Genomic DNA, 15,730 nt, shown 5'->3' on the forward strand with positions numbered 1-15,730 from the left:
ATTAAGGATAAGCTTTGTATGGATCCTACTCAATGAATAAATATGCACTTCTTATTTTTGTTAATGTGAGGCTGATTATATTTTTAAATTTTTAATTATATTAATAAAAATCATTTTTACACTAAACAATTAACTAATTTTTATTAACAAACACATATTTCCACAATCCAAACAATAAATACATTATTTTATGAGAGAAGAAAGAGTCTTATTTATACTTAAAAGCGTATAAGAATTTTTAAAAATAAAATAATATTTTTAAAAATATGACCGTTAAAGAGAAGAAAAATTGTTTAAATAAAAAATTTTAATCATCCACGTATTTGGCATACAATGACTGGATGATAAGTAATGAATGATAAATAGTTTTGTTATCATTTAATAGCACATTAGAGGGATATGAAAGGATAATAACAAAAATGATGGTTTACACATTTCTCTTTGTTATAAATGAATTTTTGAAAATTGAACAATTAAAAAATGTTTTATAAATATATAATTATTAAAATAAGTAAATAAGTAATTTTTTAATAGAGTAAAAAAAGAATAGAAAGAATATTTTAATAGAATAGAGAAATAATATAAAAGAATATTTTAATATAATAGAAAGTAAAATGTAGGTACTGTGGAAATGCTGACAGTTAAAATAGAGAAAATGTGGTCTTCAGGGAGATGTGAATGCTCTTGGGGTAAGAAGCTATTAGAAAGACTCCACTTATTTATGAAAAAACAATATTGCCAACAATGATACAAAAAAAATCAAAATAATAAAAAAGAATACGAGATTTTAATTTTAAAAGACCTCTTAGAAATAACTATGATTGGATACTTGTGATTTTCATTAAAATTTAAGACCCCATTTATTTCATAGTTTTAGAAATCCAAACACACGAGTTTAAATTTGTGAAATTTGTGAATAATATGATATGAGAAATATGTGAATAGTAATAAAATAATTTGTAAATAATAATAAAATAATTTGAGTTATGATGTTTTATTAGGTTTTGAAATATAAGAGAGAAAAAATTAAAGAAAAATACTATAAAGTTAAAATATAATTTTTTAATATTATATTTATTTTGAGATTTAAAAAAGTTGGATTATTTTTTTTTATTTTGTTTGAAAGTTTGGAAAAGTTGTAATGATTAGTTTAAAAGTATTTGTGTTTGAGTTATGTTTAGGAAGGAAAAGAGATGGGGTGAGATGAAATAGGATGAAATGAAAAATATTACCAAACATTCTCGAGCCTATTTGGGAACATGATTATTCTCAAATTATTTCACTACTATTTATTACTATTTATAAACTATTTCACTACTATTAAAAGATTTTTTTAGGACTTGTTTGAATACTAAGAATATTTCACTGCAATTCATAAACCCTTAGAGAATGTTTGATAAATGAGATGCGATAAGAAATTTGTAAATAGTTATGAAAAGTAGTGAAAATGTTTGAGTTATGATGTTTTATGAGATTTTGAGAAATGAGAAAAAAGAAATTAAATAAAAATATTATAAAATTAAAATATTGTTATAATATTTTTTTAAAATATTTTTGTTTAAATTTCAGAAAGTTGAATTGTTTTTTTTTAGAAGTTTAAGAAAATTATAATGATTAGATGAAAAATTTAAAAATTTAAAATGTTTGTATTTAAATGATATTTGATAAAAAAATAAGATTAAATGAGATGAGATGGTCTTCTAAATAAGTCCTTAGTTTTCATTATCATAATATAATTGAAAACACATTTATTTATTTTTTTATTTAAGGCAAAAGTTGGAAGTAATTCACAATGTGCTATCAATGTGAATGGACCAGCCCACAGAATTAAAATCATACAAATTATATCATTTTTTAACAAATTATATACATTTTTAGCAATTTAAATCAAATAAAATAATATTAGGTACAAGTTTCAAATAAATAAATATCGTTTAAGTCATTTGTAAAACAATGAGTCTCATTAATAAAGAATAATTTTTCTTCATTTTTTTAAAGATGATGTCCAGTATTTTACAAAAACTTACCGAAATTTATCAAATTTGTACAAACCATTTCTGTTAAAGAATTCGCTCATAACTGGGTATATTTGCCAAACTAAGAGCACTCTCATTGAATTAGCTCAAAGCTAAATCTATTGAGTATTTAGCTGTTCGAGAGTAAAATATGCTCACAATAAATTAGCTAAATTTCAAATATTTAGAATTTAACTACAGTAACTTTCAAAAGTTTTTTCAAATTTGAAGGTTACTGTACATACGCCAAATATATATTTTATTATTTATTTATCTCTTCCTTTCTTTCTATCCATATTTTATCACAATTGATATATTAATTTGAGTTAGTGATATATTAATATAATAAGAATATGATTATTAATTAATATATAATAGGTAAAATAGTAAAATATGATAAAATTAAAAAATTAATAATTAAAAAAATTAAATATTTTTGAAATTATTTGTTATTCATTACTAGATAATGAATAAATGTATAATCTAATGTAGAAATTTGATGTGAATAACTAAGACTAAATTCATCTTATATTATTTTATTGTTATATAATGAAAAAACAGTTATTTCAATGTGAAAATTTATGTGAATAGAATAGTCAAAAGTTAAATTTCTCTTATATTTATAAAAATGTCTTTTAATTTTAACTAATCTAATAAAAATACTCTAAAGGATTTAAGGTTCAATTCGAACAGGGGAAAGAAAAAAAAAAATATATATATATATATATATATTTATACAAATATATATATAAAAGTAGCTGTCATTGGGAGGAAACTTCGTTAGAATGGTTCATTTCTTTGGACTAGTTTGATGGTTTAATGTTGGGTCCCACAACCCCATCAACACGTACATCTGAGGTATGCAAGTCCTTAAGAAACCACTCACGAATAATGACGACTGAATTACTTATCTATATTTATGCAATAAAATGCCCGAGTTGTGCAAATTGGCATAACCAGATCAAGATTTTTTTTTTTATTTATTTAAGATTTCAAAGTAACAGAAAAATAGGTGCATCAAGTAAATTTTCAGTTGTTCTTGTGAGTTTCTTTACAAAAAAATTTAATATTAAATAAATATTATAAAATTTATTTTATATGTTTATCTCTCTCACTTTATGTTGAAAAATTTTAACAAGAGATCCAAACCCTACAAACCAAATTTAACAATTACATGAAGTAGTAAGATTATTCACAAACAAAGGATTGACAAGTAAGATGACTAAATTTGAACCTTCGTACATTCTTTTTTTAGAAATGCTATTCTAAAATCTCTACACCACAAAGTATCCACGAGATATAATTTTATTTGTAAGATTCAAATTTTAAAATTTATCTTTTAAATAAAATTATTCTCTACCTGACATATATTATTTTCCTTACAAAATCCTCAAATTTTTGGATAATGGATCCTCATAAAATAGAATGATTCTATTTGAAGGCCTTTATTAGGAGTGAATTCGGTCTAGTCTAATCAATCCATAGGATGTTTTTGGAATCGGATTGAACCCTCTTCAATCTAGGATTTTCCCACCTTGGACCAGACTGAATTCATATATGGACCAGACCAGACCGTTGACGATCGGTCCAGTTGGTCAGCTTGGTCCAACCCGATACTAAATTGGCCAGTTTTTTAACATTCGGCCCAACTAACATTGCTAGTCAAGTTTTGGCCCAAGTCCCATTTTCAGCTTAAATTATTATTAACATACAAAAAATAGAAAAATAAAACTTGAAAATGATGCAATATGACAATAACATTTAAACTCTAAATAAAATATAAATATAAATAAAGGGAGAAAAATAAAAATAAAAATAAAAATTATCCATATACATCCAAAAAAATGTTATCAATCATCACATCTCATCTCAATATCTAATTATTATTCAAACGTAAACACTTTTTAATTTTAAATTTTTAATTTTTTCATCTAATCATTATAATTTTTTCAAACTTCTAAACAAAACATAAAAAAAAAAAAAAAAAATCAACTTTTTCAAATTCTAAAATAAAAATTATATTCTAACAATATTTTAATTTTATAATATTTTTATTTATTTTTTTTTTCTTCTTTTTCAAAACTCTATAATACATTTTAACTCATATGTATAACCATCGTTGTCGGCCAATTTACGCTTTTCAAGCTGCGTCTATGGTTGGAGATTTTGCTTTGACTCAAAACAGCTATTGCAGATCATCAAATTCAGAGCATTCAGTTTGAACAAGAGGTGGAATCCAATTCTTCAATTAGGGGTTGAAAATGTGATGCTAACGAGGGAGAACAATTCATCATATCTCCGATATCTACTCCATATTCTAAGGAGAGGTTTGTATTCGCAACCCATCTCAACTTATCTCGCTACTATTTATTATTATTCATCAACTTTAACTCATAAATCTCACTACTATTCACAACTCATCTCACGACTAGTTCGACATCTCAATTTCATCTCCTTTAACATCTCGGTTTCACCTAGGATCAATCTTACCCAAGCTCTTTTATTTTCTTCAACAATTTTTTAATGAAGAGAATGACGTCAAAGTCTGATAGCATGGCATATAATCTAAATTTGAAAAGTTAAACTCATCTCAATAGAATCTACAAAATCTTACCATTCACAATTCAACTCATCTCAACATCCAAACACAACCTTAAGTATACGAGATTGTGAGCAAGGCATACGGGATTGTGATTTTGCACCCAGCAGGAGTCTATAATTATAAGCATAGCCTCAAAATCCTCAAAACGAGAACATGCAAAAATGTAGACATTATGAGCATAGCCTTGAATTGATCAGAACAGATCACTCAAAATCCATACCGTTTTGGCAATGGATTAGTTTAACAATGGAACATTAGATGCTTCCCATGTAGATGATAGTAGGAAATGTTTCTGCTAAGAAGAAACAACTAGGCATTCTTTCAAATATATATATATAGGAAATATACAAGTAATCAGTTTGAAATATGTTATTCCCACAACCATCAACCGAATTTTTTAACCCTAACAGCAACCTCAAGTTTCATATGACCTAAAACTGCCCCCAGCAAAGCTACAAAATTGCATATTCCCTAGCCTAACTATGACCATCTATAGAGAACAGAAACAAAACTATACACAGCGAAACATGAGGCAAGAAAAAGCCTGGAAAATAAATCAACGGAGTTTATTCTGAGCAACAGCCTGGCATAACTCATCCTCATAGAATAGAACTCGATTAGAAGCCAAAGATTTGCATAGTGGCTTCGGTAAAGCAGATGGCACAATGCATCTTGAAGGAAAAGCAGATTCTGGGAATAGAACAGCTGCAACCTGCCGCATCTCAGAGAATTTGAGCCGAGAAGGTGGTCGTGGGCCATGCCTTGGTGCTTTTGGGGTATGTGGGCTCGGCATCCAAATACCCTTCCCATCTCCCTTGCTGCAAAAGGTCATTTGAAAGGATAAATGAAGAGGAAAAAAATACAAACATTAAAAAATTAAACATAGATAGCAAAAAGAAAGAGGGCATAATTTTAAGTTTAAGCTAACAACCTAACAAAAGGCCAGTGTTCAGTTGGTCTTGGGGTCATTGTTCTTAACATCTCCTGTCGCGAGCGATCTGGAGTTGTGTAATTGAAGTGGAATTGCCTTGCAAGCACAACCTGCCACATCATTATAAACAGCACCATTAATTGTCAACTCAAAATCACAACTGCTACGCAAACATGCCAGAGGGAGAGTGATGAACTTACAGCTCTTCTAATTCTTTGAGAAACATGAAAAACAGCCCTCAGTTGGTCGTGATGCAAGTGGCAAAGTATTTTAACCTCAAATTCATGAAACAAACAAGAATTAGTAATATAAGACATACCAATAAAAAATTCACCACTTGGGCCCCTTGGGGTTAACAAAATATTATATATTTTGAATTAAAAAAGTTAATACTAAATTGCTTATTGTTATAAAACTAGAAAGCAAAGAACTTTGGGAGTTTCTAGTGACTAAATCAGGATATTTTCTATGAATTCAAATCAAATCATGTCTTAACAATTCTGTTTTTAACATTCACTCAGTGAGAGTATGCCAATAAACAGGGAAAGCTTCCTAAAGCCACACTTAAGAGAGCCAAAGAATGCATTATACAGAATATAAATGCAATTTCAGCAAAATATATAGACATGTTCACAAACATAGGCTCTGTTCAACCCAGAAGAAATCAAAAAACCACCAATGATATAGAGATATGATTCTGAAACCAGAACACTTGCATATAACTTTCACCTTAGAAAAAGTTCTAGGGAAAAGGTTCACTTAAAACCCCCGCCTGTCATCATTATACTCATATAATCAATATATCTCATTTTAGAGGTTCAATGTTACAATCGTATATCCTTCAACCATGCTAGTGTTAATGTATGAACCCCTGCCCCGAACTGCTATGTTAACTAAGAATAGCGCTCTATAAGGTGCCAACAACCAAAAATAATAGACGGTTGTACTTGTACCACTTAACATGGAACTTATAATCTCACTGCCTCAATTCCTAAAAATCTAAGGAAAGGTTATTCAAAAATACACAATTATAAGGAAACACGTGAGTCCGAACTATCGGATTTGTCAAGAATACCAGCAAATCCATTGGCAGAGACTCTAGCCGGGAGTCCGAATCGCAATCCTCAATACGGGGCGTCTTTGGAGTTCCCATGAAACTGTTCTGTCTAACCAAATTCACAGGCGACAACATCAAAGGGCTTCTATCAATAACCCTATTATCTTCAAGCAACAGATCATTGTCCGACTTCTTTGCCTCCAAAACAGCGACCCTTTTCTTCCCAAGATCAGTACAAGACCTGGCAGCCGTGGCGACCTTGCTGTACCGAAGCTGAGCAAGCGTACCTGGCTTCAGATACTTGTTGCTTGAATTCCGCAACCGCTTTTTCCGTTTGGAATTCTTCGATTCCCTTTCTTTTGGAGATACTTTACCCATTTTTCCCCTTATTAGTTCTTCTCCGAAAAGTGTTAATTCCTTTGTTTCTGCCAAAAATCTTCCATCTGAATTGAATCAACCACTAATAAAATCAACCCTGCAAAAATAAAATTTCAAGAAATGCCTTCAAGATATGAAAGAAAATTGTTTGTACGACAAAAATGCAAGAAATATGGCAGACATTAAAAATAACCAAAAAAACCTAATATCGGAATCAACAGGAAAAATTGATAAGCTTATAAACACGCACGCACACGAGCACGACGGCACTTACACAATAATTAAAGACTGAAAAATCTCCTCGGCGACCTTCAATGAATTCCTCTGTAACCAGAGGAGATTTCGGTTAAAATCAGATGTACCGCGGACGGCATGGAATCAAGCTACGAAATCGAAAAAATAAATCGGATCTTGTAAATCAAAGCTCGTCCGAGATCGGAACGAGAGAGAACACAAACGAAACCAAGAAACTCGATCAATGAATGGAACAAAGTGAGAAAATCAGATAAATACGAACCTCGGAGCAGCACAGGTTTCAAAGTGAAACCCTAGAAACTCGCTGAGAAAATTGAGGGGAGAGAGAGAGAGAGAAGAAATAGGGTCCGCTAGGGCTTTGTGCCCTTTATTTAAAACTCACAAATTTTCCCGCCAAAATTACAAAAAACCGTGGAAAGTAGATATGACGTGGCGATCTAGGATTCGCTGACATTCCAGTGGACCAGTCGATTCCTTGGTGCTCATGTCGATGCGTCAGAGTGGACGGCCTAGATTGCTTATTCTCTTAAGAACAGGACGGTCTAGATTGCATAGCTGGGTATAGAAATTAGATTTGGTTTCCTTATTTATCTGCTTTCTTTAATTTTTAAAAATCGTTTTAAAACGAGAGGGAAATCGAAAAATAATAGACGGATTTGAGAGGGAAACCAGAAAAATTATAATGACGAAAATACCCCGGATATATTAACGATTAGACGATTATACCCTAGGCTGTCACCCAAGCTGAACGGAGTTGGAGAGCAGCGGCCTGGGCTGCTCCCCGCCCGGCGCCTCAGGGAATTGGCATGCATTGGTTGAATGCACGCGCCCATTAATCACGCGTGGACTTTTAATGCTCTCAGCTATCGTGAATGACAATGTGTGACCATCAATTATTAGGAGTCATGCTTTTTTCCCTTACTTATAATTAGATAATTAATTGATAAATTAATCTGAAATAAGAGAGATTTTCAATTTATCAATTTTAGGAATATACGATGAGTGTTTGAATATGACTCATGGGCTATTCATTTATGTAAAGGTTTTGAATAGAGCTAAAGGCAATCGATTTGTGAACTCGCTACACATAAATCCACCTAATATTTTGAGAAAAAAATGAAACAATTCGTTTTGAGTGAAGAGAGAAGTTGCGTTTTGTGTGCCGGGCGAGAAGGGCTGTGCATGATTTAATAAACACTCATAAATCTCATGCAACCACTTATATACATAAATAAACCTCAGTCTTTAACCTCAATCAACCTCTTCAATCTTTGATCCTAAACCAGCTGAGTCACCACCACCATAGCCACCATCAAGCAAGTTGCTACCGAGTGGCATATCTCCACCATCACCACCCTGATACATCTTAGCAATGCAGAACTGCATATCCCCTCTAGCTCATTCAACTTGTCCTCAAGCTCGTCCACCTCCGCCAACTAGTTATTCTCCAACTACTCCAATGCCTTGTTCACTGCCTTCTCAATCTTCTCGTTGTCTGTCAGTTCCAACTTGCTCGTGATCTTCTCATCCCGTAGCGTGTTCCTCATGTAACATGTTATACATGTAGCTCTCCAGCGCATTCTTTAAGTCCACCTTTTTCTTCACCTCCTCATCCTCTGAGTCAGAGTATCACCGCCTGATGAGACTCTTGGCGTTGTAAATTGTATTCTTAGAGTTCATGGCCACCTGGTTCTTCGCTGCATCGTTGACCAGTCTCTCGGAGGAAGAAGATTAAAAAAATAAGCTTATAGTACATCGGGTTCATCGCTACATCCAAAAACCTCATTTACCTCCAAAATATATGATTTGAAGGAAGAAGATAAAATAGTGAAGTGTCAACCAATGAACCAATGAATCCCAGATTAAGTAATGCTTGAGTGAGCCTATGAAACCAAGCTCATGGTGCTTATTTTAGGCCATAGAGTGCCTTCTGAAGTTTACACACATATGTTGGATGTTGAGGGTTAGAAAAATCCATAGGCTGCTTCATATAAACCTCATTAGTTAGGTGTCCATGCAAAAATGCATTGGATCTAACTGCTTAATAGGCCACTGGAATGTAACTATAAGGCTGAGTAGCAGTCGTATAGTTGCTGGTTTAATAACAGGACTGAATGTTTCAGAGAAATCAATGTCATCTCTCTACTCAAACCCTTTGGCTACCAATCTAGCCTTGTATCTCTCAATAGAACCATCTGATCTTTGTTTTAGCTTACAGACCCATTTATTTTTTATAACATTCATGTTGGATGCCCTGGGACAAAGGGATCAAGTACCATTATCCAGCAATAATTTGTACTCGCATTCCATAGTAGCAAGTCATTTAGGATCTAAGGTTGCTTGAGAGAAGGAAGTATGCTCTCGAGGAAGTGAGGTTACTACCAGTGCTTTGAGAGGGTGTTTGGTGGACTTTGCTGATTGATATAATTGAAAATATGGAAATGACTTATGCTTGAAAGTACCGACCATTGATCTGGTGACTATATGCGGTGAGAAGGGTTGAGCTAAAGAGATAGGACTTGTCTCAGGAATGGAAAGAGCAAGTGTAGTTATAGCTTTCTCAAGAGTATGAGAGATAGAGGAGATAGGACTCAAGTTTTCTGGTATGGAAGTTGTTTGTAGAGGTGTAGAAGAACCAAGATGAACATGTTGAGGTGCACCAGTGAGATTTGAATTAGAATAGTCTATAGGATTTGAGGATTGGTAGGAGTGAATAGGCATGGAGTTAGAGAAATAAAATTGAGAAGAATCCAGAAAAATACCTTTTTGTGAGAATGGTTTTGCTGTAAAGTCTGTAAGGTAGGATCCATCTTGTGCAGGAAACAATTCTTCATCAAAGACCACATGCCTTGATACATAGATTCTATTACTGGATAAATCAAGACATTTATAGCCCTTTTGATTTGGATTGTACCCTACAAAGCACACTGCTTACTACAAAATTGGAGTTTGTGTTTAGTGTAGGGCTTCAAGAGAAGGTAACATGCACATCCAAAGACCTTTATGGAAGTATAGTCAGGTTCTTTATTGTAAAGTTTGGTGTGTGGAGTGTCATGTTAGAGCACATGTCTGGGTAACCTGTTGATTAGGAAAATAATAGTTTGAAAGGCATCAAGCCAGTATTTGGAAGGCTAATGCGATTAAGCTAACAGTGCTAGACCTATTTTAATAATATATCTTTGCTTGTGCTCAGCAATCTCATTTTGTTGGGATGTATGAAGGCAAATGACTCTATGATGAATCACATTATTTGCAAGGTATTTGACAAATAATTGAGAATTGTACTCTCCACCTCCATCCCTTTGAAACTATTTTATTTTGGTAGAGAGTTAATTTTCAATTATGCACTTAAACTGAACAAAAGTAGAGAAAAATTCTGATTTATGTTTGAGGGGAATGAGCCAAGAATAACGAGTGAAATCATCCACTATTATTGTATAATATTTGATGCCATTTATTGATAAAATAGGAGAAGTCCAAATATCACTATGGACAATCTCTAAGGGAGCAATAGTTACATGACTTGAGGACTTAAAAGGGAAGCTATTTATTCTTTCCTAGCTTACATGAGACACATATGGATTGACTGGACTCAAGTTTAGACATTGAGACTTGCTGATTTTTTAGTATATGTTGTAGCACAAATTGGTGAGGATGACCCAATCGATTGTGCCAAACTGAGGTAGTGGTCTTGATGCAAGCCATAGCCATAGGTGAGCTTGTCTTGATGTCTAATTGTTTCAGCTTCATAGGATAAAGTCCATCCTCACTAGGCCCTTGCAATAGAATCTTCCCTATAGTTTTGTCCTTCACAACAAAAATTTTATCTGTTAGCTTAAACTAGCAATGATTATCTCTACAAAAACGATTTATAGAGAGTAAGTTGGTCGAAACATTAGGACAATGAAGTATATTTTTGAGTTTAACAATAGAAGTTTTGGTCACAAAAGAAGATAAACCAATATGAGAGATTGAGAGTCCACTACCATTTCCCACAACAATTGCTTCTTTGCCCTGATATGGTTGCTGGGGGCTGCCAAAATAGTGTTTCTTTTTAGTTGAGTTCTTTGCACCATATGAGAATTTGGAGGGAATGTTTGCACCATATCTTGGCTTAGAACTTCCTTTCTTTGAGTATAATGCAAATGATGTTGTTTCATGTGTATTTTAGAGCTTAAGCATTTGCTCATAACTGAGTAATTCTGATTGAAACTCTTCAAGGATCATACAATTATCTTTGGCAACAAATGAAGAAAAAGTAATGAAGGAGTTGTATTGAGGATGTAATCCTCCTATAATATAGGAGATTAAATCTTCGTCTTCCACTACTTTTCCCACTAAGGTAAGTTGATCAGCAAGAGTTTTAGTAGCTTGAATGAAATATGTGCAGTTTTTGGAACCTTGTTTCATATTCTGCAGATGTCTCCTGAGATGATTCACCCGAGAATGTGAGGGAGATGCATACTTGTTTGCTAATGCACTCTAAACTTGATGTGAAGTATCAAGTCCATACACAATAGGTACTACATTTTCAGATAAGGTAGCAATAAACCAGCTTAGTATGCATTGGTATTTCTTTTCCTAGAGTAGGTAGTCAAGATTCAACGTATTTTGGCTAGAGGGTTTTCCATTATTGGGAAGATGCTTGGGAGGCAGGGACTCAGGCCCATCCACAATGCCCATAAGCCCATTGGATCGAAGAATTGACATATCTAGATGAGGTAATTGTTGTCATCAAGTTTTGTAGGAGCAAAGACGAGCAGTGTTTGGAAGTGAAAAGGAGGCAATTGACATTGTGGCAGCATTGCTGGATTCTGCCATTAAAGTATGAGTGGTATTAACCTTGGGTTGCTATGGTACTACAAAAGAAAGATGTAATTTGGTAGAATAAATTTCCTTGTGTATTCATCGTATATAAATAGAACATATGTTCAGTTTACAAATGATAAGTTTTACTAACAACTAACAACTCTTGGATAAGAACATATTGTTACAGATAAGACTTATCAACTAAGATAGGAACCATGTGATAAATAAAGTTTATCTAGATAAGTCCTAAGTGCTGTTGTAGATAACTATTTATCACTGATTGTAGTTTACTAGAACTCTTCAACTCAAGATGACTCTAAGCACTATTGTTGCTACTTTGTTGTTTCTTTAACAAGTTTGAGTAGTATGTGGTGCCTAGGTTGATGCCTATACCTTTTTTAGGATTGGCCACCATGTTAAAAATTCAAAAATCTCACAACAACAAAAAAGGGTTGGTCTCTATTTTAGAGCTTCGAAAATTGTTTTTGAGTTGCTTTGAGTACAAGATTATGGAGGTGAGTCTAGAAGAGAAACTGTGAATTTATGTAAGGGAGCTGCAGTGCCATCCTTTTCCGAATGAATATGTAGAATGCAGTGTTGCGGAGGATTGGTTCTAAGAAACAGAGATGGACAAAGTCTTTGTTATTCTTTCTCGTTGATTTTCAAATTTTTTAAAAAAATAGGCGTTGACGTGGTAGAACGCTACTCAGATTCGTGCACAGCTTCATGCGCCTAGTTGCCTATATGTAGCGGGATTGAAATGTTTTTCATTATTTCATACATTTTCCTTATATTTCTTTATATTTCTATCATTTACACTTTTATTTATAAAATATAAAAAATATTATACTATTATTATAATAATTTTTTCATAATAAAAACTTAGCAAAACATGAAAAAAGGTAATTAAAAAAGTTCATAAAAAGTAGGAAGAATGAGTTTTTTCATTTTTAATTTGGGTGAGACTAGGGGCCGGATGAGGTGAATAGAGGGCATTTACACCCTCTAATAATATTGTGACATGTCTGCATTTCAAAAGAAGAAGAATAGAACCGCACACAGCAAATCCCATGCAACCCAGTCCCCCCCTCTCTCTCGCTCGTTGTCTTGGTCGTGCTCTCTCAAAGCTCTCACTTTCTTTCACCACTCAGTCTCCATATGGGCACGAGCATAAGATGATTTCTTCCAGTAAAATAAATATCTAGGTTTCCACCTATCGTCGAGGCTAGAACAGAAGACCTTGACTTAACCCAAATCCTTCCAGCATTTTTTTTTCTTCGAAACTTTCTAAATCCTCTTTAAGATGGAAAAAAAAATGAATACAACCCAAAAGCTTATTTGCTGCACTTGGCAAAACTCGATTGATAGCCAAAGGTGAATCTTCAAGCATTGTCATATCTTACACATAACATGACATCATTTCAGAGACACCCAAGTAATCATTGTTCAGTATACAGACCAAATCTTCATCTGAATCAAGTTATACAAAATTACTAAATACTACTGCCAACTGAGTAAACCAATTGCAACCGATTTAATTCAAAAGTACGAGATTGTCGTCTCACATTATTAACAAGGGATTGAAAACAAACACATCAAAACTCAAATTTAGATTTAGCACCAAATTATTTTAATTTAGGATTATCTTTAATTTACCCCCCAATCTGTTGATTTGAACAATCGAACTCTTACAATTCTAGATTATTTTTTATTTAAACCTTTAATCTATCTGCTGACTTTGCTCCTCTTCAAAGTAGATATGGGCACGAGCATCAACTTGCAGCTTTGTGGAAAACTATCATTCACTTGCTCTGTTTTTGTGCTAAAAAAAGCCAGAACTGAAGGGAATTGCATTTTTAAGCTCTCTAAATATTGATGGTTTCGGATGCCATGGGAGTGAGAGTTTGGATGCGACTGCGGGTTTTAGGTTTCAGGCTACGGAGGCTTGCGGGTTCAATGGAGACTTAGGGGCGAGAGAAAGTGTGAGCTGAGAGAGAGAGAGAGAGAGAGAGAGAGAGAGAGAGAGAGAGAGAGAGAGAGAGAGAGAGAGCACGATCTGAGGATAGAGGGGAGAGAAAGGGAGAAAGCGGGAAAGGTATATGTGGGAGAAAACTTGCCTACAATCAGTTCTATTTGTCTTTCATAAAAGAAGTATATTTGTCACAATATTAGTGGAGGGTGTAAATATCTTTTTAACACTCATCTTGTTTGAAGTTTTTCTCTTTTAATTTTCTTTCGTAGTTTTTAATTGAGTTGACATCATTTTGAAAACAGATATATTGCAATCACATTAATACATAAGAAATATTGAAATATACGAGAGCATTATAAATTTAACAACACTTACAGAAAATATTTAAAAAGAGTAAAAAAATAAATGATATAGAGAAAGTTTAAATAAGCTGATGTATAGTAGTAGTAAAGGTCGTTAGCTTAAAAAATGAGTTTTGATTAATTATTCTAATTTTTGGCTAAAGATTTTGGCTTGGTTTGGATAGTGAGATGAGATAAGATGATTCGTGAATAATAGTAAAATAGTTTGTAAATAGTAGTGAAATAGTTTGAGTTAGAATTTTTATGAAATTTTAGAAAATGAGAGAGAAAAAGTTAAATAAAAATATTATAAATTTAAAATATTATTATAATATAATTTTGTTTCGATATTTGAAAAAGTTGAATTACTTTTTGTATTTTTTTAGTATTTTGAAAAAATTATAATGATTAGGTAATGATTAGATGAAAAACTTGAAAAGTTAAAAATTTAAAGTTGAAAAGTGTTTATGTTTTGTGGTGTTTGGACTTTGGATATTGAGAGAAGATGAAATGAGAATATTTTGATATCTAAAAAAGGTCTTAGATAAGTCATGCAGAATGTTTTAAGGAAAATGCTACTTAACCTTCTTAATGTTACCGCTTCAGTATTTTATTTTATTTTTAATTTTTTGCTTAGTAGTTAAAGAATTGAATATTAGTGAAATTGTATATTTTTTTAATTTATTCTTAATAGTTAAAGATGTTAAAAAATAATTTAATTTAATTTTTTTTTTTAAAAAAAGAACAACATATTTGCACTAACAATATATCCCGCACTAAAGGTTGGCCGGCCCGCTAGCACCATCCAGCTATAATAAACTCCAAATTTAGATTTTGTCGGTCGTTAGTCGTTACTACACTTTGAAAAGTGATCCGAAGTTCCCATTTGGGCTTCCGTGATAGTCTCTGTTACAGAAACCCATGTGCGAGCCCTAACAAATAACAAAACTTCTCTTCTAGGGCCATTGGCCCATTTATAAAGCATTGGGCATTTTCGAATGATCAAGACTATTGGGCTTAGCAAGTAACAACAATCAACTATATATTCGCCTAGATCTTTTTTTTTTTTTTTTTTTTTTTTTTTTTTTTTTTTTTTACCTTAAGTTCATGGTCAAACTAGCAATCATAATGGAGAAAATTTTCAAAACTATTACATTTTTTTAAGATGTAACTTATAGAGATTTATTATGCATCAGCCACTATACATTCTCATATCTCATACCTAAAACTTTTTCATAGAATATGAGATGTGAGATGATAAATAGCGATTAATGAAAAGAATTTTTCGTAACCTATAATATCAAATCAGTGAGATAGGATTTTTAAAGTTGTTTGTATAAAGCAATCATTCATCTTGTCTTATTTTCCAA

At 32.5% G+C, this 15,730-nt stretch overlaps 1 protein-coding gene across 5 annotated transcripts; it reads right to left on the reverse strand.

The window, feature by feature from the left end:
- Positions 1-4,933: 4,933 nt before the first annotated feature.
- On the reverse strand, positions 4,934-7,597 carry LOC121261625 (F-box protein At4g35930). Of its 5 annotated transcripts, none has more exons than XM_041164075.1 (6): positions 7,501-7,597; positions 7,258-7,366; positions 6,624-7,048; positions 5,749-5,823; positions 5,549-5,658; positions 4,934-5,435 (listed from the first exon to the last, which is right to left on the reverse strand). In XM_041164075.1, the coding sequence occupies exons 3-6, from the start codon at positions 6,981-6,983 to the stop codon at positions 5,174-5,176; spliced, it is 807 nt and encodes a 268-aa protein (XP_041020009.1). In that variant the 5' UTR covers positions 6,984-7,048; positions 7,258-7,366; positions 7,501-7,597; the 3' UTR covers positions 4,934-5,173. The 5 variants fall into 5 exon arrangements, with proteins under 5 accessions (XP_041020009.1, XP_041020007.1, XP_041020008.1 ...); XM_041164073.1 differs by having other exon boundaries at positions 6,624-7,080; XM_041164074.1 differs by having other exon boundaries at positions 6,624-7,080; positions 7,258-7,307; positions 7,501-7,588.
- Positions 7,598-15,730: the final 8,133 nt, after the last annotated feature.

The sequence above is a fragment of the Juglans microcarpa x Juglans regia genome, chromosome 4D (assembly GCF_004785595.1).
Source record: "Juglans microcarpa x Juglans regia isolate MS1-56 chromosome 4D, Jm3101_v1.0, whole genome shotgun sequence".
NCBI classification, from domain to species: domain Eukaryota; kingdom Viridiplantae; phylum Streptophyta; class Magnoliopsida; order Fagales; family Juglandaceae; genus Juglans; species Juglans microcarpa x Juglans regia.